Source organism: Somniosus microcephalus, chromosome 3, assembly GCF_052327205.1.
Source record: "Somniosus microcephalus isolate GS21.2 chromosome 3, FLI_Smic_1.0, whole genome shotgun sequence".
Taxonomy (NCBI): domain Eukaryota; kingdom Metazoa; phylum Chordata; class Chondrichthyes; order Squaliformes; family Somniosidae; genus Somniosus; species Somniosus microcephalus.
Window position 1 is genome coordinate 275,365,212 of NC_140989.1, and position 22,089 is coordinate 275,387,300.

Genomic DNA, 22,089 nt, shown 5'->3' on the forward strand with positions numbered 1-22,089 from the left:
TCCGGCTGAGTACTTAGTTTCAGTAGCAGCTGACTCAGGGGACTCTTTTCTGGGTTTAGCTCTTGGGTCTGAAAGGCTTTGAAATGAAGGGTGTCTGGGGAGCTAGATTTGAGGTGATTTAGGAAGTTTAGTGCTCGTTTTTGGATGTTTATTATCAGTGGGTATCTGCCTAGTTCGGCTCTGCATGCATTTGTTGGCGTTTTTCTTTGGGTGCGAAGGATGCTTCGGCAGAATTCTGCATGTAGGGCTTCTATTGTGTGTTTTTCCCATTTAGTGTAGCTTTGGTGATTTAGCGGGCCCCATACTTCACTACCGTACAGTGCAATGGGCAGGATTATGCTGTCAAAAATTTTGAGCCAGATTTTGATTGGGATTTGGATGTTGTAGAATTTTCTTTTTATTGCATATAGGGCTCTTCGGGCTTTTTCTTTTAGTGCATTCACTGCTATGCTGAAGCTCCCTGATGCTGTAATAGTTAGACCAAGGTAGGTGTAGCTCATAGTGTGTCCTATAGTGGTATCACTGAGGGTAAACTGGTATTTGTTTTCCTGACATCTGGGTCTTTTCTGAAAAATCATGATGTTGGTTTTCTTTAGATTTACTGTTAGAGCCCAATTTTGGCAGTATTTGTCGAGTAGGTCTAGTTGTTGCTGTAATCCCTGTTCTGTGGGAGACAGCAGAACCAGGTCGTCCGCATAGAACAGGGACTTCACTTCTCCATCCAGGAGACGGAGACCTGGTGACTCGCTTTGCTCCAGCATGTCTGCTAATTCATTTATGTATATGTTGAACAGGGTCGGGCTCAAATTGCAGCCCTGCCGGACGCCTCTTCTCTGGGTGAAGAAATCGGTGCGTTTGTCTCCAATTTTGACCCCGCATTTGTTTTTCAGATACATTGATTTAATAAGGTCATAGACTTTGCCCCCTACTCCACACTGAAGAAGTTTATAATAGAGCCCTTCGTGCCATATAGAGTCAAAGGCTTTCTTGAAGTCGATGAAACAGGCGAATATTTTCCCATTTTTTGTTTGGTGTTTATGTTTTTCAATGAGGGTGTGAAGGGTATAGATATGGTCGGCGGTGCGGTGTTTTGGAAGAAAGCCTATTTGGTTTTTTCTGAGGATATTATGTTTGTTAAGAAAATCAAGTAATCTACTATTTAGAATACTGCAGAATAACTTCCCTAGACAACTGTTGACACAGATGCCGCGGTAGTTATTTGGGTCTGATTTGTTTCCACTTTTATATATGGGGGAGATTAGTCCTTGGCACCAGATATCGGGAAAACAGCCTGAGCGTAATATGATGTTGAATAGTTTGAGTATCGCACCCTGCATCTCCATATTGCTGAACTTTAGCATTTCATTTTTGGTGTTGTCTGGGCCACAGGCTTTCTTTAGGTGGAGAGATTTTGTTTTTGTGGCCAGTTCTTTCCAAGTGATTGGGGAGTCTAGAGGGTTTTGGTTGTCTTTAATTGTTGCTTCTAATGTGTGGAGTTTTTCTGTGACCTGATGTTGACTTGGGTTTGTTTTGTTTTTTGGGATGTCTTTGTAGAGGTTTTCAAAATGTGTTCTCCAGATGTCGCCATCTTGGATTGGTAATGCTTGCAATTGTGTTGTACTCAGGTTATTCCACATTTCCCAGAATTGTTTTGGATTGGTGGAGTTTTCAATTTCTTCGAGTATTTTGTGGGTATAGTTTTGTGTTTTGTTCCTAATGGTGTGTTTATATCTTTTGAGGGTTTCATTGTATCTAGTACGTAGGTCCGGATTGTTTGGTTGCCGATGCTTTTGGTTTGATATTTTTCTCAGGTCTTTTCTGGCATTTTTGCATTCGTGGTCAAACCATTTCATATTTTTATTTTGTCTTTTGTGATGCTTCCTCTTCTGTTTCACGAGGTCGGCTTTTACAGCTGCCTCATGGAAGATCATATTTATATCCTCTATGGCCGTGTTTACACCATCTCTGGTGATCTCATATAGATTTTCTTTAAATTTTGAAATTTTCCTTGTGAGATCAGGTGAATTTAGTGCTGTGATGAATTTATCTCCACTGTCTGGGGCCCATCTGTATGTCTGGTTTATTTTATGTAGCTTACTGTGTTCCTTTTTTGTGTCTGTAGTTTGGGCAGAAAGTTTAAGGTACACATTTATTTGGTTATGGTCTGAGAGGGGGGATTGCTGCCTGACAGTGAATGCGTTGATATCGCAGGGGTCCAGGTCAGTGATTGTATAGTCCACCACACTAGACCCAAGAGTTGAGGAGTATGTGAGTCTCCCTAGGGAGTCCCCTCTGAACCTACCATTAACTATGTACAGGCCTAAGGCTCGGCAGAGTTGCACTACCTCCCTACCGCTTTTATTTATTTCACGATCAAGGTTGTTCCGATTTGCGATGGCTGGTGTGACATCTAAAGGGGTCTGGCCAAACACATGGTTGTTTCCCTGTGGGTCTATGAAGTCAGGTTCACAACCGGTCCTTGCATTTAGGTCCCCACATATTATCACCTTTCCTTGGGCCTGGAAATGGCTGATTTCCATGTGGAGAGTATCAAATAACTCCTCTTCGAAATATGGCGAATCTATTGGAGGTATGTAGATCGCACATAAGTAAACATCTTTTTTTGCTATTCCTATATTTTTATCTAGTTTTAGCCATACGTGTGATTTCCCCTGTTTTACCGGTGATCCAGTTCTCCCTTATACCACACCAATATTCCCCCGGAGGTTCTGCCCTTGCGTGTTTTAGTGTTCTTTACTGAGGGCACAATGATTTCATGGTACATTGGAGGACAGTGGGTCGGCATGTCCTTTTGGCACCATGTTTCTGTTAACACAATTATATCAATGTCTTTTATAGCTTTTAGGAATTCAGGGTCTGTACTCTTCATCCCAAAAGTTGAGGAGCGGAGGCCCTGGATATTCCAGCAGCTTATGTGGAAAGAACGCATTTATATAGTTCAATAAAATGAAATAAAATGGACCTATTTTGTGGGATGAGTGTGGAAACACTATTTTCTATAATGCTAAGTGATGATTTAGTATAAATTTCATGAGGCATGCACATATATCTATCTAATAATAGTAATAATACTGATAAGATAACAATAATGATAATGATAAATAACAATATTAATAATTTCTCCGGCTTTCTATCAGGCTGTTCAGCATCGTCATGATCTTTCTCAGTTCTTGGTCTACAGTCTGTGGTCTAGAGGGGGGTCTTGGGTCAGGTATAAAAGCACGGTTCTGTTGTCGGTTTTGTAAAGGGGGGTGGGGGACATTGGTGGTCCTGTTTGGGCTCCCAATGGTAGGGGGGGTGGGAGGGCTGCGTCTTTTGGCAGTGTTTATGAGGTTTCTTGCGAAGACCCACATCCGCTGTTTGAGTAGATGTATTTCGTCATAGAGGTCCCTTGTGTTGATGTTTGGATGATGGGCCAGGGAGACGTTGGGGAGGACAGAACATCTCGTGTCGATCTCCCTGTTGGTGTTGTGGATTATATAGGCTGGGGTGTCCTTTCTGGGCAGTAGTGTGGAGATCACGATCCGTGCCTCGGGGAATTCCCTGCTGGCCTTTTCTGCCATCCTGCTCACCGCCCAAGCCGTGCCTTCCTGTAGGGTGCGTAGGTCGTTCGTGCCTGTGTGGATCACAATCCATTTGGGGCTTCCAAGGGATTCTTTGTTCAGGATCTTCATTGCTTGGCCTGTGTTGCTGCACCATTTTTTCAGGACTTGATGGTCTGGGAACAGCCTCTGGGGGTCCAGAAACTTTCCGTTGGAGTCGGTCAGCAGGACCGCCTGAGGGGCTGGTTCTCTCTCTCTCTCGGTCGGTGTGTAGTTCTCTCTCTCGGTCGGTGTGTAGCTCTCTCTCTCTCTCTCTCTCGGTCGGTGTGTAGCTCTCTCTCGGTCGGTGTGTAGTTCTCTCTCTCGGTCGGTGTGTAGCTCTCTCTCTCTCTCGGTCGGTGTGTAGCTCTCTCTCTCTCGGTCGGTGTGTCGCTCTCTCTCTCTCGGTCATTGTGTAGCTCTCTCTCTCTCTCTCTCGGTCGGTGTGTAGCTCTCTCTCTCTCGGTCGGTGTGTCGCTCTCTCTCGGTCGTTGTGTAGCTCTCTCTCTCTCGGTCGTTGTGTAGCTCTCTCTCTCTCTCGGTCGGTGTGTAGCTCTCTCTCTCTCTCGGTCGGTGTGTAGCTCTCTCTCTCGGTCGGTGTGTAGCTCTCTCTCTCTCGGTCGGTGTGTAGCTCTCTCTCTCTTGGTCGGTGTGTAGCTCTCTCTCTCGGTCGGTGTGTAGCTCTCTCTCTCTCGGTCGTGTGTAGCTCTCTCTCTCTCGGTCGGTGTGTAGCTCTCTCTCTCTCGGTCGGTGTGTAGCTCTCTCTCTCTCTCGGTCGGTGTGTAGCTCTCTCTCTCTCGGTCGGTGTGTAGCTCTCTCTCTCGGTCGGTGTGTAGCTCTCTCTCTCTCTCGGTCGGTGTGTAGCTCTCTCTCTCTCGGTCGGTGTGCAGCTCTCTCTCTCTCGGTCGGTGTGTAGCTCTCTCTCTCTCGGTCGGTGTGTAGCTCTCTCTCTCTCGGTCTGTGTGTAGCTCTCTCTCTCTCGGTCGGTGTGCAGCTCTCTCTCTCTCGGTCGGTGTGTAGCTCTCTCTCTCTCGGTCGGTGTGTAGCTCTCTCTCTCTCGGTCGGTGTGTAGCTCTCTCTCTCTCGGTCCGGTGTGCAGCTCTCTCTCTCTCGGTCGGTGTGTAGCTCTCTCTCTCTCGGTCGGTGTGTAGCTCTCTCTCTCTCGGTCGGTGTGTAGCTCTCTCTCTCTCGGTCGGTGTGTAGCTCTCTCTCTCTCTCTCTCGGTCGGTGTGTAGCTCTCTCTCTCTCGGTCGGTGTGTAGCTCTCTCTCTCTCTCGGTCGGTGTGTAGCTCTCTCTCACTCTCTCGGTCGGTGTGTAGCTCTCTCTCTCTCTCGGTAGGTGTGTAGCTCTCTCTCTCTCGGTCGGTGTGTAGCTCTCTCTCTCTCTCTCGGTCGGTGTGTAGCTCCCTCTCTCTCTCGGTGTGTAGCTCTCTCTCTCTCTCTCTCGGTCGGTGTGTAGCTCCCTCTCTCTCTCGGTGCGTAGCTCTCTCTCTCTCTCTCTCTCGGTCGGTGTGTAGCTCTCTCTCTCTCTCGGTCGGTGTGCAGCTCTCTCTCTCTCGGTCGGTGTGTCGCTCTCTCTCTCTCGGTCGGTGTGTCGCTCTCTCTCTCTCGGTCGGTGTGTCGCTCTCTCTCTCTCGGTCGGTGTGTCGCTCTCTCTCTCTCTCGGTCGGTGTGTCGCTCTCTCTCTCTCGGTCGGTGTGTCGCTCTCTCTCTCGGTCGGTGTGTCGCTCTCTCTCTCTCGGTCGGTGTGTAGCTCTCTCTCTCTCGGTCGGTGTGTCGCTCTCTCTCTCTCGGTCGGTGTGTAGCTCTCTCTCTCTCGGTCGGTGTGTAGCTCTCTCTCTCTCGGTCGGTGTGTAGCTCTCTCTCTCTCTCTCGGTCGGTGTGTAGCTCCCTCTCTCTCGGTGTGTAGCTCTCTCTCTCTCTCTCTCTCGGTCGGTGTGTAGCTCCCTCTCTCTCGGTGCGTAGCTCTCTCTCTCTCTCGGTCGGTGTGTAGCTCTCTCTCTCTCGGTCGGTGTGTAGCTCTCTCTCTCTCGGTGCGTAGCTCTCTCTCTCTCTCGGTCGGTGTGTCGCTCTCTCTCTCTCGGTCGGTGTGTCGCTCTCTCTCTCTCGGTCGGTGTGTAGCTCTCTCTCTCTCGGTCGGTGTGTAGCTCTCTCTCTCTCGGTCGGTGTGTAGCTCTCTCTCTCTCTCTCGGTCGGTGTGTAGCTCCCTCTCTCTCGGTGCGTAGCTCTCTCTCTCTCTCGGTCGGTGTGTAGCTCTCTCTCTCGGTCGGTGTGTAGCTCTCTCTCTCTCGGTGCGTAGCTCTCTCTCTCTCTCGGTCGGTGTGTAGCTCGCTCTCTCTCTCTCGGTCGGTGTGTAGCTCTCTCTCTCTCGGTCGGTGTGTAGCTCTCTCTCTCTCGGTCGGTGTGTAGCTCTCTCTCTCTCGGTCGGTGTGTAGCTCTCTCTCTCTCGGTCGGTGTGTAGCTCTCTCTCTCTCGGTCGGTGTGTAGCTCTCTCTCTCTCGGTCGGTGTGTAGCTCTCTCTCTCTCTCGGTCGGTGTGTAGCTCTCTCTCGGTCGGTGTGTAGCTCTCTCTCTCTCGGTCGGTGTGTAGCTCTCTCTCTCTCGGTCGGTGTGTAGCTCTCTCTCTCTCGGTCGGTGTGTAGCTCTCTCTCTCGGTCGGTGTGTAGCTCTCTCTCTCTCGGTCGGTGTGTAGCTCTCTCTCGGTCGGTGTGTAGCTCTCTCTCTCTCGGTCGGTGTGTAGCTCTCTCTCTCTCTCTCGGTCGGTGTGTAGCTCTCTCTCTCTCGGTCGGTGTGTAGCTCTCTCTCTCTCTCGGTCGGTGTGTAGCTCTCTCTCTCTCGGTCGGTGTGTAGCTCTCTCTCTCTCTCGGTAGGTGTGTAGCTCTCTCTCTCTCGGTCGGTGTGTAGCTCTCTCTCTCTCTCTCGGTCGGTGTGTAGCTCCCTCTCTCTCTCGGTGTGTAGCTCTCTCTCTCTCTCTCGGTCGGTGTGTAGCTCCCTCTCTCTCTTGGTGCGTAGCTCTCTCTCTCTCTCTCGGTCGGTGTGTAGCTCTCTCTCTCGGTCGGTGTGTCGCTCTCTCTCTCTCGGTCGGTGTGTCGCTCTCTCTCTCTCGGTCGGTGTGTAGCTCTCTCTCTCTCGGTCGGTGTGTAGCTCTCTCTCTCTCGGTCGGTGTGTAGCTCTCTCTCTCTCGGTCGGTGTGTAGCTCTCTCTCTCTCGGTCGGTGTGTAGCTCTCTCTCTCTCGGTCGGTGTGTAGCTCTCTCTCTCTCGGTCGGTGTGTAGCTCTCTCTCTCTCGGTCGGTGTGTAGCTCTCTCTCTCTCGGTCGGTGTGTAGCTCTCTCTCTCTCGGTCGGTGTGTAGCTCTCTCTCTCTCGGTCGGTGTGTAGCTCTCTCTCTCTCGGTCGGTGTGTAGCTCTCTCTCTCTCTCGGTCGGTGTGTAGCTCTCTCTCACTCTCTCGGTCGGTGTGTAGCTCTCTCTCTCTCTCGGTAGGTGTGTCGCTCTCTCTCTCTCTCGGTCGGTGTGTAGCTCTCTCTCTCTCTCTCGGTCGGTGTGTAGCTCCCTCTCTCTCGGTGTGTAGCTCTCTCTCTCTCTCTCTCGGTCGGTGTGTAGCTCCCTCTCTCTCTTGGTGCGTATCTCTCTCTCTCTCTCTCTCTCTCTCTCTCGGTCGGTGTGTCGCTCTCTCTCTCTCTCGGTCGGTGTGTCGCTCTCTCTCTCTCGGTCGGTGTGTCGCTCTCTCTCTCTCTCGGTCGGTGTGTCGCTCTCTCTCTCTCGGTCGGTGTGTCGCTCTCTCTCTCTCGGTCGGTGTGTCGCTCTCTCTCTCTCGGTCGGTGTGTAGCTCTCTCTCTCTCGGTCGGTGTGTCGCTCTCTCGGTCGGTGTGTAGCTCTCTCTCTCTCGGTCGGTGTGTAGCTCTCTCTCTCTTGGTCGGTGTGTAGCTCTCTCTCTCTCGGTCGGTGTGTAGCTCTCTCTCTCGGTCGGTGTGTAGCTCTCTCTCTCTCGGTCGGTGTGTAGCTCTCTCTCTCTCGGTCGGTGTGTAGCTCTCTCTCTCTCGGTCGGTGTGTAGCTCTCTCTCTCAGTCGGTGTGTAGCTCTCTCTCGGTCGGTGTGTAGCTCTCTCTCTCTCGGTCGGTGTGTAGCTCTCTCTCTCTCTCTCGGTCGGTGTGTAGCTCTCTCTCTCTCGGTCGGTGTGTAGCTCTCTCTCTCTCTCGGTCGGTGTGTAGCTCTCTCTCACTCTCTCGGTCGGTGTGTAGCTCTCTCTCTCTCTCGGTCGGTGTGTAGCTCTCTCTCACTCTCTCGGTCGGTGTGTAGCTCTCTCTCTCTCTCGGTAGGTGTGTAGCTCTCTCTCTCTCTCGGTAGGTGTGTAGCTCTCTCTCTCTCTCTCGGTCGGTGTGTAGCTCCCTCTCTCTCTCGGTGTGTAGCTCTCTCTCTCTCGGTCGGTGTGTAGCTCTCTCTCTCTCTCGGTCGGTGTGTCGCTGTCTCTCTCTCTCTCGGTCGGTGTGTAGCTCTCTCTCTCTCTCGGTCGGTGTGTAGCTCTCTCTCTCTCGGTTAGTGTGTCGCTCTCTCTCTCTCGGTGTGTAGCTCTCTCTCTCTGTCGTTGTGTATTCGTAACAAAATAGACGAGTTGACGGTAGAAATAACTACACATGGGTATGATCTGGTGGCCATTACGGAAACATGGCTTCAAGATAATCATGACTGGGAACTAAAGATACAAGGGTATTTGACAATTAGGAAGGACAGACAGGAAGGAAAGGGAGGTGGGGTTGCTATGTCAATCAAGGATGGAATCACTGCAATGGTCAGAAATGATATTGGGTCAAAGGATCAGGATAGTGAAATAGTTTGGGTGGAGATAAGGAATAATAAGGGGAAAAAGTCACTAGTGGGCATAGTCTATAGGCCTCCTAACAGTTGCAACTCTGTTGGTCGGAGTATAAATCAGGAAATAGTTGGGGCTTGTAATAAGGGAACAGGTATAATCATGCGGGATTTTAACTTTCATATTGACTGGACTAATCAAATTGGGCATGGCAGCCTTGAGGAAGAGTTCATAGAGTGTATTAGGGACGGGTTCCTTGAGCAGTATGTCACTGAACCAACCAGGGGGTAGGCAATCTTAGATCTGGTCCTGTGTAATGAGACAGGATTAATAAAAAATGTCCTAGTAAAGGATCCCCTTGGAATGAGTGACCATAATATGGTTGAATTCCAAATTCAGTTTGAGGGTGAGAGAGTTGGATCTCAAACCAGCATACAGAGCTTAAATAAAGGAGACTATGAAGGTATGAGAGTAGAATTGACTAAAGTGGACTGGGAAAACAGATTGAAGTGTAAGACGGTACAAGAGCAGTGGTCTACATTCAAGGAGATATTTCACATCTTTCAAGATAAATATATTCCACTGAGGAAAAAGGGGAGTAAAATAAAAGACAGCCATCCGTGGCTTAGTAAAGTAATAAAGGATAGTATCCGACTGAAAACAAGGGCATATAAAGTAGCCAAATCTAGTGGGAGGATAGAAGATTGGGAAGCATTTAAAAGCCAGCAAACAATAACTAAAAGATTAATTAAGAAAGGGAAGATAGATTATGAAAGTAAACTAACAAAAAATATAAAAACAGATAGCAAGCGTTTCTACAGCTATATAAAAAGAAAAAGGGTGGCTAAAGTGAACGTTGGTCCCTTGGAGGATGAGACCGGGAAACTAGTGGTGGGGAACATGGAAATGGCAAAGACGCTGAACAAATATTTTGTATGTCTTTACAGTAGAGGACACTAAAAATATCCGAACACTGGACAAACAGGGGGCAATGGGGGGGGGGGGGGGGGGGGAGGGGGGAGGAGCTAAACACGATTAAAATCACTAAGGAGATGGTACTCGGTAAAATAATGGGACTTAAGGCGGATAAATCCCCCGGACCTGATGGCCTCCATCCTAGGGTCTTGAGAGAAGTGGCGGTAGGGATTGTGGATGCATTGGTGATTATTTTCCAAAACTCCCTGGACTCAGGAAAGGTCCCGGCCGATTGGAAAACTGCTAATGTAACACCCTTATTTAAGAAGGGAAGTAGACAAAAAGCTGGAAACTATAGACAAGTTAGCCTAACATCTGTGGTTGGCAAAATGTTGGAGTCCATTATTAAGGAAACAGTAACAGAGCATTTGGATAAACATAATTTAATAGGACAGAGTCAGCATGGTTTTATGAAGGGGAAGTCATGTTTGACAAATTTGCTCGAATTCTTGGAGGACGTAACATACAGGGTGGATAAAGGGGAACCAGTGGATGTAGTGTATTTGGACTTCCAAAAGGCATTTGACAAGGTTCCACACAAAAGATTACTGATCAAGACAAAAAAATCACAGGATTGGGGGTAATATACTGGCATGGGTGGAAGATTGGCTATCTAACAGAAAACAGAGAGTTGGGATAAATGGTTCGTTCTCGGGCTGGCAATCAGTAACTAGTGGTGTTCCGCAGGGGTCAGTGCTGGGACCCCAACTCTTTACAATCTATATTAACGATTTGGAGGAAGGGACCGAGTGCAACATATCCAAGTTTGCCGACGATACAAAGATGGGAGGGAAAGCAGTGAGTGAGGAGGACATAAAAAACCTGCAAAAGGACAGACAGGCTAAGTGAGTGGGCAGAGATTTGGCAGATGGAATATAATATTGGAAAGTGTGAGGTTATGCACTTTGGCAGAAAAAAATCCAAGAGCAAGTTATTATCTAAATGGAGAGAAACTGCAAAGTGCTACAGTACAAAGGGATCTGTGGGTCCTGTTGCATGAAACACAAAAAGTTAGTATGCAGGTGATCAGGAAGGCCAATGGAATCTTGGCTTTTATTGCAAGGGGGATGGAGTATAAAAACAGGGAAGTCTTGCTGCAGTTATACAGGGTACTGGTGAGGCCACACCTGGAATACTGCGTGCAGTTTTGGTTTCCATATTTAAGAAAAGATATACTTGCTCTCGAGGCGGTTCAGAGAAGGTTCACTCGGTTGATTCCGGGGATGAGGGGGTTGACGTATGAGGAAAGGTTGAGTAGGTTGGGCCTCTATTCATTGGAGTTCAGAAGAATGAGAGGCGATCTTATCGAAACATATAAGATTGTGAGGGGGCTTGATCGGGTGGATGCGGTGAGGATGTTTCTACTGATGGGTGAGACTAGAACTAGGGGGCATAATCTTAGAATAAGGGGCTGCCCTTTCAAAACTGAGATGAGGAGAAACTTCTTCACTCAGAGGGTAGTAAATCTATGGAATTTGCTACCCCAGAGAACTGTGGAAGCTGCAACATTAAATAAATTTAAAACGGAGATAGACAGTTTCCTAGCAGATGAGGGAATTAGGGGTTACGGGGAGCGGGCAGGGAAGTGGACGTGAGTCTAGATTCGGATCAGCCATGATCCTATTGAATGGCGGAGCAGGCCCGAGGGGCCGTATGGCCTACTCCTGCTTATGTTCTTATGTAGCTCTCTCTGTCGGTGTGTGGCTCGCTCTCTCTCCGTCGGTGTGTGGCTCGCTCTCTCTCCGTCGCTGTGTGGCTCGCTCTCTCTCCGTCGCTGTGTGGCTCGCTCTCTCTCCGTCGCTGTGTGGCTCGCTCTCTCTCCGTCGCTGTGTGGCTCGCTCTCTCTCCGTCGCTGTGTGGCTCGCTCTCTCTCCGTCGCTGTGTGGCTCGCTCTCTCTCCGTCGCTGTGTGGCTCGCTCTCTCTCCGTCGCTGTGTGGCTCGCTCTCTCTCCGTCGCTGTGTGGCTCGCTCTCTCTCCGTCGCTGTGTGGCTCGCTCTCTCTCCGTCGCTGTGTGGCTCGCTCTCTCTCCGTCGCTGTGTGGCTCGCTCTCTCTCCGTCGCTGTGTGGCTCGCTCTCTCTCCGTCGCTGTGTGGCTCGCTCTCTCTCCGTCGCTGTGTGGCTCGCTCTCTCTCCGTCGCTGTGTGGCTCGCTCTCTCTCCGTCGCTGTGTGGCTCGCTCTCTCTCCGTCGCTGTGTGGCTCGCTCTCTCTCCGTCGCTGTGTGGCTCGCTCTCTCTCCGTCGCTGTGTGGCTCGCTCTCTCTCCGTCGCTGTGTGGCTCGCTCTCTCTCCGTCGCTGTGTGGCTCGCTCTCTCTCCGTCGCTGTGTGGCTCGCTCTCTCTCCGTCGCTGTGTGGCTCGCTCTCTCTCCGTCGCTGTGTGGCTCGCTCTCTCTCCGTCGCTGTGTGGCTCGCTCTCTCTCCGTCGCTGTGTGGCTCGCTCTCTCTCCGTCGCTGTGTGGCTCGCTCTCTCTCCGTCGCTGTGTGGCTCGCTCTCTCTCCGTCGCTGTGTGGCTCGCTCTCTCTCCGTCGCTGTGTGGCTCGCTCTCTCTCCGTCGCTGTGTGGCTCGCTCTCTCTCCGTCGCTGTGTGGCTCGCTCTCTCTCCGTCGCTGTGTGGCTCGCTCTCTCTCCGTCGCTGTGTGGCTCGCTCTCTCTCCGTCGCTGTGTGGCTCGCTCTCTCTCCGTCGCTGTGTGGCTCGCTCTCTCTCCGTCGCTGTGTGGCTCGCTCTCTCTCCGTCGCTGTGTGGCTCGCTCTCTCTCCGTCGCTGTGTGGCTCGCTCTCTCTCCGTCGCTGTGTGGCTCGCTCTCTCTCCGTCGCTGTGTGGCTCGCTCTCTCTCCGTCGCTGTGTGGCTCGCTCTCTCTCCGTCGCTGTGTGGCTCGCTCTCTCTCCGTCGCTGTGTGGCTCGCTCTCTCTCCGTCGCTGTGTGGCTCGCTCTCTCTCCGTCGCTGTGTGGCTCGCTCTCTCTCCGTCGCTGTGTGGCTCGCTCTCTCTCCGTCGCTGTGTGGCTCGCTCTCTCTCCGTCGCTGTGTGGCTCGCTCTCTCTCCGTCGCTGTGTGGCTCGCTCTCTCTCCGTCGCTGTGTGGCTCGCTCTCTCTCCGTCGCTGTGTGGCTCGCTCTCTCTCCGTCGCTGTGTGGCTCGCTCTCTCTCCGTCGCTGTGTGGCTCGCTCTCTCTCCGTCGCTGTGTGGCTCGCTCTCTCTCCGTCGCTGTGTGGCTCGCTCTCTCTCCGTCGCTGTGTGGCTCGCTCTCTCTCCGTCGCTGTGTGGCTCGCTCTCTCTCCGTCGCTGTGTGGCTCGCTCTCTCTCCGTCGCTGTGTGGCTCGCTCTCTCTCCGTCGCTGTGTGGCTCGCTCTCTCTCCGTCGCTGTGTGGCTCGCTCTCTCTCCGTCGCTGTGTGGCTCGCTCTCTCTCCGTCGCTGTGTGGCTCGCTCTCTCTCCGTCGCTGTGTGGCTCGCTCTCTCTCCGTCGCTGTGTGGCTCGCTCTCTCTCCGTCGCTGTGTGGCTCGCTCTCTCTCCGTCGCTGTGTGGCTCGCTCTCTCTCCGTCGCTGTGTGGCTCGCTCTCTCTCCGTCGCTGTGTGGCTCGCTCTCTCTCCGTCGCTGTGTGGCTCGCTCTCTCTCCGTCGCTGTGTGGCTCGCTCTCTCTCCGTCGCTGTGTGGCTCGCTCTCTCTCCGTCGCTGTGTGGCTCGCTCTCTCTCCGTCGCTGTGTGGCTCGCTCTCTCTCCGTCGCTGTGTGGCTCGCTCTCTCTCCGTCGCTGTGTGGCTCGCTCTCTCTCCGTCGCTGTGTGGCTCGCTCTCTCTCCGTCGCTGTGTGGCTCGCTCTCTCTCCGTCGCTGTGTGGCTCGCTCTCTCTCCGTCGCTGTGTGGCTCGCTCTCTCTCCGTCGCTGTGTGGCTCGCTCTCTCTCCGTCGCTGTGTGGCTCGCTCTCTCTCCGTCGCTGTGTGGCTCGCTCTCTCTCCGTCGCTGTGTGGCTCGCTCTCTCTCCGTCGCTGTGTGGCTCGCTCTCTCTCCGTCGCTGTGTGGCTCGCTCTCTCTCCGTCGCTGTGTGGCTCGCTCTCTCTCCGTCGCTGTGTGGCTCGCTCTCTCTGTCGCTGTGTGGCTCGCTCTCTCTGTCGCTGTGTGGCTCGCTCTCTCTGTCGCTGTGTGGCTCGCTCTCTCTGTCGCTGTGTGGCTCGCTCTCTCTGTCGCTGTGTGGCTCGCTCTCTCTGTCGCTGTGTGGCTCGCTCTCTCTGTCGCTGTGTGGCTCGCTCTCTCTGTCTCTCTCTCTCTGTCGGTGTGTAGCTCTCTCTCTCTCTCTCTCTCTCTCTCGGTGTGTAGCTCTTTCTCTCTCTCTCGGTTTAATGACCAGAAATTGACCTGACTGGATGCTTTTCGGCAAAATCTACAAATAATGAGATTCTGTCTTGAAATCAGTCTGAAGTCGAGATTTTGGAATTGACATGTAACAGTTGCAGAGTTCTAAACACGATGATATTGGAGCAGAATTTCTTGAAAGGCTCAAGACGGCGTCCGATAAAATTCTCCCCGGAATTCAGAACAAATTTTATTGGAACAAAGATGTCAAAATTGCAGGAAAAAAAAAAATCAATCAGGTTTTGCGATTTCTGTAAAGTCAACTTCAGATGGATCACGTGATGGAAAAACATTTTTGCCATAACTCATGAAGTACCCCCAGAAATGACAAATGAATGGCTTTCATCAACTCTACCTGCATTAGTTCAAAAGTGCTTGCCTTATTTATGATGTGTTCAACCTCGATGAAGAGGCACTTTTCTGGAAGCTCCTGGGAGGAGGTGGTGGGGAAGTCACATCTTTTGCGGCAGGAAGTGCGTTGGCGGGAAAGGGAGCTTCGAGTGCTTGACTCTGGGTGCCAATATGGGCGGATCGCAGAAGCTTCCTCTTCTGTTTATCAGTAAAAGTGAGCAGCCAAGGTGCTTGCTTCAAAAATTGTCAACACTTCCCTGGAGGAATAATTCATCATCTCAATCGGCGATCTTAGATGGCTTCTACAATTTTTGAGGACTACATTCAATCTCTAAATAGACAACTTCAACCTCAGGGTAGGTGCATGTAAATCATTCTGGATAATTGTCATGTGCATCCTGAAATTTCAGGCTGAACGAATGTGGAACTTGTCTGTGTTCCAAAGAATACCATTTCTAAGCTTCAGTCGATGGACGCTGAAATGATCAAGCTTTTCAAGGGTTATTCTGCCTAGAAAAAGACTAGTTCCTTATGAAGCTACGACAAAACTCTCGATCTGTTTGCTGGATGCTATTATTTTGCTGCTAGAAGTTGGTATGTCGTAACTCAGAGAAAGATGGTGAATGGCTTTCGTCGTGCGGGTAAGCTCGAAGAAATTGAAGCTGATCCTAAACTGCAGAGTGTTTAGAAGTGACTTCAGTAAGCAGGACCGATCCCTGATGTTCCTCAGTCTGATCGCAGTTGATGACATTTTGATCACCCCAAGCTTTCAACCGACCCAAGTCGCGAGTCTATTATGAAATTAGTGAGGATAGTCAGGATTTTGAAGATGATGACATGACATTGCTCCTGATCTTCCAACTCCAGCAATCTGTCTCAAGGTGCTCTCTGACATTCAATATAATAATGCATTACTCATCTAGTGACTTGTTTTGACAGAAAAATGTTAGCTAGTCTCGCAAAAATTGAAGCAGCAATCGCTCGTGATTCAATTTTGAAGATAAAACAGTCCAAAGTAACTGATAGTTAAAAATAAATAACCCATACTATAGTTAAATTGAAGTAAAATATTAGATTTATTCACTTTTTTTCTTATCTCAATTGTAAATGCCTATGAGACAGTCTGGAAGTGTTTATAAGGAAAGTTCCCTTCTTGTTATAGTACGTATAAATGTTATAATTGGTCTGACAGAGTATAACGTTAGGCAGCCTCAAGCCTATTACCATTATTACTGGGAAGTCCTGATACCATAATACAGCCTAAATATTCCTTCAAACCATGTCAGCAATGGCTGTTTTGGCATTTGCATCTTTTTGAACGATACACTCCTCCCCTCGTCAACTCGATACATGATAAATAAATAGGTCTTGTTTGCTGTGATGTAGGTACAAAAAAAACATTTACCTTCAAATTCTATAGACACTTTCCAATGCAGATGTTGCAAATGCCTTCGCAGCTTGTGACTGTAATTGGGTTTGAACTTTTCTTCTGGACACAAAGGACAGGTCTTCTTACCAGCTGAGGAAACATACAAAACATACTGTCAATAGTGGTTACTCAACAGAGAATCAAAAAGTAAAAATATGGAGACTGCAACAATGAAATTTGACTTTAATGCCAAATTCTTGCACTATTATTTTCATCCATGTCGGCAGTACTCACCACAATAGCAGCTCTTGCAAAAAACAAATATCCACACACTTGAAACCACACAGTAAGCAATAAAATCCCACTTAGATTTTCATGTATTAAAGAGGTATTGTTGCAATCTGAGTTTTCAGGTACAGGAACACTCTTACCTGAAAACACTCAGCTGCTGGGGAAATTCTGCATTCCTGCACCTGAAATCTGCTGCAGTATGAATTTTGCAATAACATTTTTACTGGTCACTTCCAATTTTCTTTTACATGCAAGTGCCATTGGAGATCCAAAGGAGCTTACTGCGTCATGATTATCATCATTTGTAATGTTATAATAGAAGTTTGGCAAAATGCTTTTCAGTGGCTACAATGTCCCTTTAAAAGGGCAAACCTCAACTGAATTTAACACAACAGCTTTTTACCTCGAAGCTTGCTCACTGTCCAACCTGCTATTCTGACAACAAAGTGATGCTACAAATTATCTTTCTTAAAAAGGGATTTCAGCCATTTTGGAAGAACATTAAACTGATGTACTTGATCAATAGCTGAATTTTCAACATTCCTCCCCCCCCCCCCCCCCCACACACACACACGTTTTGATGATCTATCCTAAGGGTAATGAAAGAGGAAGCAGACACTGTTTTTTGGTTATTGAAAAAGCATCCCCTGTAAATTTGATGCTTTGCAATAAAATGTTTGCTCCCCCAATTGTTTCTCAGATTAGCTACACTTTCAACAGAAGTTTATTTGTATGCAATCAAATTTGAAATCTTATCTTCACCGTTTCTGCAGTTAACGCAAACTACTTAGAAAAAGTGAGACGGCGCCAAAAAATCTGCAATTTATTTAAATAAGCAGCTCTTAGATCTGCATTTTAACTTTCCAGTGACTATAGAAGACTAACGTTTACAAGTTGATCACAGGAGTAAGGATTAGTTTCAATACAACGATGCTTTTTAGTTGTAAAGAAACTGAACATCTTGCCCTAATGATGCGCTTGACTTGATATACCAAATGCATAACTGCCATTTTAGTTAACATATTGAATAAAAATTCAGAATCAGCCAGCTTCATAACAGTGCATTGGTAGGTATATAGCAATATGCTCCACAATGATAGGACATAGGCTTCCCTTCTGAATTGGCATGAGCCAGTTGCTGATCTCAAATCAACTACTAAAGCCTCTGAACAAAGGCAAATCACATATTGGGAGATGAAGAGTGGAGGAAACGGTCACACAAGAAACCAGTGCTCTCATACATCTTCATGTCTTTGGCAGATGGTAGGGAATGGGTTACTGTTCCCTGCTCCCCTATTCTTAGTATATAGAAAAGTGGAGAGAGAGCGAAAAACAGCAGAACCAACAAATGAGCAGGGCCTATATAGTCTATAAAAAACTTTTGATAACACACCCCATCATCTTTCTGAGTAATGGATTTCTAAAGTAGTTTGCTGCAAGTGACACACAGTGCCATAGTTTTAAAGGGCCCGCTGCTTTCAGGTTTATTGTTTTTTGCAGATAATCAGGAAAATGATTTCAGTGGGTGGGCTTTTAAATCGAGCAGGCTCTTCATTTCCCAATATGCACTCTAAGCAGCAAATCTCTGCTCTGTACTGTATTGGGACTGCTAAAGATGAAACTTTTTCTCCGCAGCTCTTGAACGTTTGGCCAACCACTCACCTCCTTCAATATCTATAAGATTCTTCAGGTCCGTCAGAGACTGTTGGATTGAAATATGTCTCTCTGAGGGGGAAAAATGTATTTCAGTGTGCTGGAAACAATTTTTTTTTTTTTTTAATTTCTCTTATACATTATATCCATTTTAAATTACATGGTAAAAATAGCTAATGCATGCATGCAAGCACAGCTTTGTTACAGAAATACGAGTCGTCTTCTTCCATTGCTTCCACCAAAGGGCGGCAGGGAAGTGAGAGAAAGGAATGCGGGGAGGGGGGAGAAGGGATGAGCGCAAGGAAGAAGGGAAGAGAGCGCATGGTGGGGGGAGCAGGATAGGGAGAAGCGCCGGGGGGGGGGGGGGGGGGAGAAAAGAGGACTGGGCTAAGCTGGTAGATGTAAACATTTTTTTGAGGTTTTGCTTTTCTCCCTCTGAACATACCCACTGTTCCAGTTGTTGTCGTTAGATCCATTGTTTCAGAAAAGGTTTCCTGCTGTGCATCAGCGGTGGTTGCTATACTGAAGTTTTGTTGAGTTGAATCGGCCTCAGTGTGCAAGTCAACAGTGACACTTCCAACATCCTCAACATCGTCATTCTCAAAATTGAAAGCTGAAATATATAAGAAAGGATTGACCAGGAGGACAGCAAAGTTCTGAAACTTTTTTTAATCCACTTCTTCTAATGCCAGTTAAAGAATCACTCTTCCCCCTCCCCAGAACAAAAAACAAAAACAGAAAATGCCAGAAATCCATAGTATGGCAGCTTCTGAAAGAGGATAATGTGTTAATATTTTGTACCTCTGATGCAGGGTTACAACAGAAACATTAATGTTGTCACCATCACAACTGCTACAGACCTATACCCACCAGTCCAGCTACATTCCCAAGTTTTCTAGAGCTCAAAATGCTCTTTTTGGACAACCCAAGTTTGGATTTATACTGTTGGGTGCTTTTTTCTACATTTTAAATCACAAACTACTCATGCATTCTGGTCAGTCTAGAAACTTTCCTACCCCAAGTGCTCTCAAGCCATGGTTTTTTCCCACCTCCATAGGCACCTTTCTTCCACTTGGGACTCTTAAACCACAGCTTCCTCTCCCCCACCCCTCAGCCACTTGCCTCTAGTGTTCCGGTCGCATAATCTCTCCTCCTCTCCTCCCCTCCACGGACTCTGCTTTGCACCCCAGGCCTGGGCCTGTGTCTACTCCACTCTTCCAGACGATTTGCATTTATAGTATCGGAATCATTTATCTACAGTCTACTTCCCTTCATTTAACTTACCGGATAATTCAAACTCTTTTAGGCCAGAAAACAACATTGAATTTTCAGTAGACTGCATTTGGTATTTAGATAATTTATAAAACTGATCTAATGGCCGTTTATAAAATGATTCATAACATTAGGTATTTTTAAATGCGATGATAGGTTATTATCTTTGGTTGTTGCTAAACAATCCATAATATAATATCCAATAGCAGAATATTCGAATAATAGTTGATCTCCGTGGCATTGGTCACAGACAAAAGTGAACATAAAATGGGCATGTCTCTCCCTCCCCGTACAACTGTCTCATCTCCTACTCCAGAGACTTGAGCACAAAACCTAGGCTAACACTCCAGTGCAGTGCTGAGGGAGTGCTGCACTGTCGGAGGTACCATCTTCGGATGAGATGTTAAACCGAGGCCCCGTCTGCCCTCTCAGATGGACGGAAAAGATCTCATGGCACTATTCCGAAGAAGAGCAGGGAGTTATTCCCGGTGTCCTGGCCAATATTTATTCTTCAATCAACATCACCGGAGCTCCTCTGACTGTCTTCCACACTGCTTTATTGGTCATGCATGATGGTAATTTCTGTATTCCTTACACATTTTAAGGCAGGAACTTGAACACTGTATTTTGGACTGTCCACAATTGCTCTTTCATTGACCGGTTCAGATTCATATAGCCAAGTGAATGGGGTTTTTTGGCATCACACTTGCTAATATCATAACACTCGCATTTATACAGCACCTTTAATATAAAAAAAGTTCCAAGGCACTTCGCAGAGGTGTAATCAGACAAAAACGGGTCCAGAGTTTAAGAAAGAATTATTAGAAGGGGGTGACAAAAAGCTCGTCAGTGATGGAGAAGAGGCAGAGTTGCCCTGAGAGGAAATTCCAGAGCACGGGGCTTAGACAGCTGAGGGTACGGCCGCAAATAGTGCAGCAAAAGGAGGCGGGGAATTACAAGAGGCCAGAATCGGAGGAACAGACAGTTCGGGGGTCAGGGGGGAGGGAGGGGGTGGGGAAGGCTGGGATGAGACCATAAATAAATTTAAGCACGAGGATGAGAATTTTAAATTGGATGCATTGGAGGCCTGGGAGACATTGTAGGTTAGCAAGGACCGGAGTAATGGATGAGCAGGACTTGGTACAGGCAGCAATTTTTTTTGGATGAGCTGAAGATTACAGAGGATTTAGGATGGGAGGCCAGCCGGGAGAACATTGCAATAGTTGAGTCTGGAGGTGACAAAGGCACGAATGATGGACTGCGGCAAGGGTGAAACGCTGGTGATATTGTGGCGGTGGAACCAGGTGTCTTTGTGATGGAGAGGATGTGGGGTTGGAAGCTTACCTTAGGATCACATAGGATGCCAAGGTTGCATAGTCTAGTTCAACCTATGACAGTGGCCGGGGGATGGAATCTGTGGCAAGGGTATGGAATTTGTGGCAGGGGCCAAGCACATGGTTTTAGTCTACCCAATGTTTAACAGGAGGAAATTGCGGCTCATATAGACTGACAACAAAGCAGTGAAGAGGTTGTGAGAGGTGAAGAGGTAGAGATGGTGTCGTCAGCATACATTACAAAGCTTTCCACATGTCTTTGGATGATATTGCCAGGGGACAGCATGCAGATGAGGAAGAGGAGTGGACCAAGGTTAGACCCGTGGGAGACTCGAGGTGATAATGCAGGGGTGGGAAGTGAGACCATTGCTGGAGATGCTTTGGCTACGATTGGATGGCTAAGATTAGAACCAAGCAAAGGTAGTCCCATTGGGCTGGACATGGAGAGGTATTGGAGGAGGATAGTGTGGAAAGGCTGAAGAGAGGTTGAGGAAAGAAATGCAACATAGTTACAGTCATAGAGGATATCATTTGTGATTTTGATTAAGGCCTGTGGTAGGGGCAGAAATCCGATTGGAGATATTCAAACATGGTGTTACAGGAAAGATGGGCACAAATTTGGAAGGCAACATGACATCCTAGGGCTTGAGAGGAAAGGAAGGTTGGAGATGGGCGGTAGTTTGCAAGGGCAGAGTTTGGGGTTTTTTTTGGTGAGGGGGGATGAGGGGGGAGGGAGGGGGCGAGGGGGGGGGTGGGGAGTGGGCGGTGGGGAGTGGGCGAGTTGACATCCAGCTCAATCTTAGTGATAAAGAAATTGACCAGCTTCTCAAAATTGTTGATGGAAGTGAAGGTGGATGGGGCAGGGAAGACGGGTTTAAGGACACACTTGGAAGTGGCAAAAAGAAGCCAGTTATCTTTGCTTCTTTTCGCCACTACCAAGTGTGTCCTTAAACCCGTCTTCCCTGCCCCATCCACCTTCACTTCCATCAACAATTTCGAGAAGCTGGTTAAATGGCCAGTTACAGCCAGCCTGCACATATATTGAATGCTGGGTTCAAAGTCCCAGCTGGTGTACACCAAAACTGGTTGCACTGCTCAAGCATAAATATGGGAGAGAGGTACACGCAGGTCATGCCCGTGGCACAAATATAGAAGCTTCGCATTCTGTTACCAAACTCCACTTCCCTGCTTCATGCCACCGTAACACCACTATCCCCATTTGCTCAGAGCTCAAATTCAGTCACGCTCCTCTACCTGCTAGAGTGGTGTGATAATTTTGATGGTCATCAGATGTTTGGAAACCCAAATCTATTTCCAGATCTCCTTGACAAGTGAGAGCAAAAGGAGTGCAAGACTTACATAAATAAGAGACATACTGAAAAAAAAGTTTAGAGTGGGAGACCTACAAAAAAATGTAAAAGGCATACAGACAGTATAAGAAGCATCCAAACAGATATACAGGAGAGAGACTTACACAAAGGGAAAAGCTGCACATAACAAAGAGGAAGCAGAGACAGAAAAAGTGGAAGACAAGCAGATGAAGGGCGGGCTGAAATTAGACTTAGGATACAAAATAGGCGGAACCGCATCTGTCACCCGTTGTACAACCCGCCCAATATTCAGTTCCATCGACTTCAATAGAACTGATCGGGCTTGTCCTAATACAGGCGGCAAAAGCAATTGAGCCTGTTTTGCGTCCCCGCCCAAATCCATTTCACCCCCAAGGAGTTACAGAAGTATAATGCTGTAAAAAAAAAAATGCCACTGAGTAATGGAACAGAAGATCAACTATTTTAAAATTTCAAAAAGGCCATTAAAATTTGTCATCTCGTAAAAGTCTAAAATTTTGGAGCATAAAAATATATGCATGAGTTTAATGAGAGGCATTGGCTGATTTGCACTAATGCCCATCTTACATTCCTCCTAGCTGGACTCCCTCTCTATGAGCTCTGATGGAGAGCTACCTCCACACCTGCCTCTCGGCTCCGTCACCAGGATCAGGCCCTCAGACGGAGCTCTGCGGTCAGGCCCTCAAACGAACTCCATCACAACTACCTGAAAATACAAACATTGTGAAATAAATTTG

The 22,089-nt window shown here is 48.3% G+C and overlaps 1 protein-coding gene across 2 annotated transcripts in view; it reads right to left on the reverse strand.

The window, feature by feature from the left end:
- Window positions 1-22,089, reverse strand: part of trmt1l (tRNA methyltransferase 1-like) — a 135,792-nt gene that overhangs the window by 113,446 nt on the left and 257 nt on the right. For both annotated transcript variants that reach the window (XM_085982577.1, XM_085982576.1), the window contains exons 2-4: window positions 17,843-18,010; window positions 17,407-17,469; window positions 15,490-15,603 (exon numbers count right to left, since the gene is read on the reverse strand). In XM_085982577.1, the coding sequence (XP_085838703.1) occupies window positions 15,490-15,603; window positions 17,407-17,469; window positions 17,843-18,010 (345 nt within the window). The remainder of the gene's footprint in view (window positions 1-15,489; window positions 15,604-17,406; window positions 17,470-17,842; window positions 18,011-22,089) is intronic.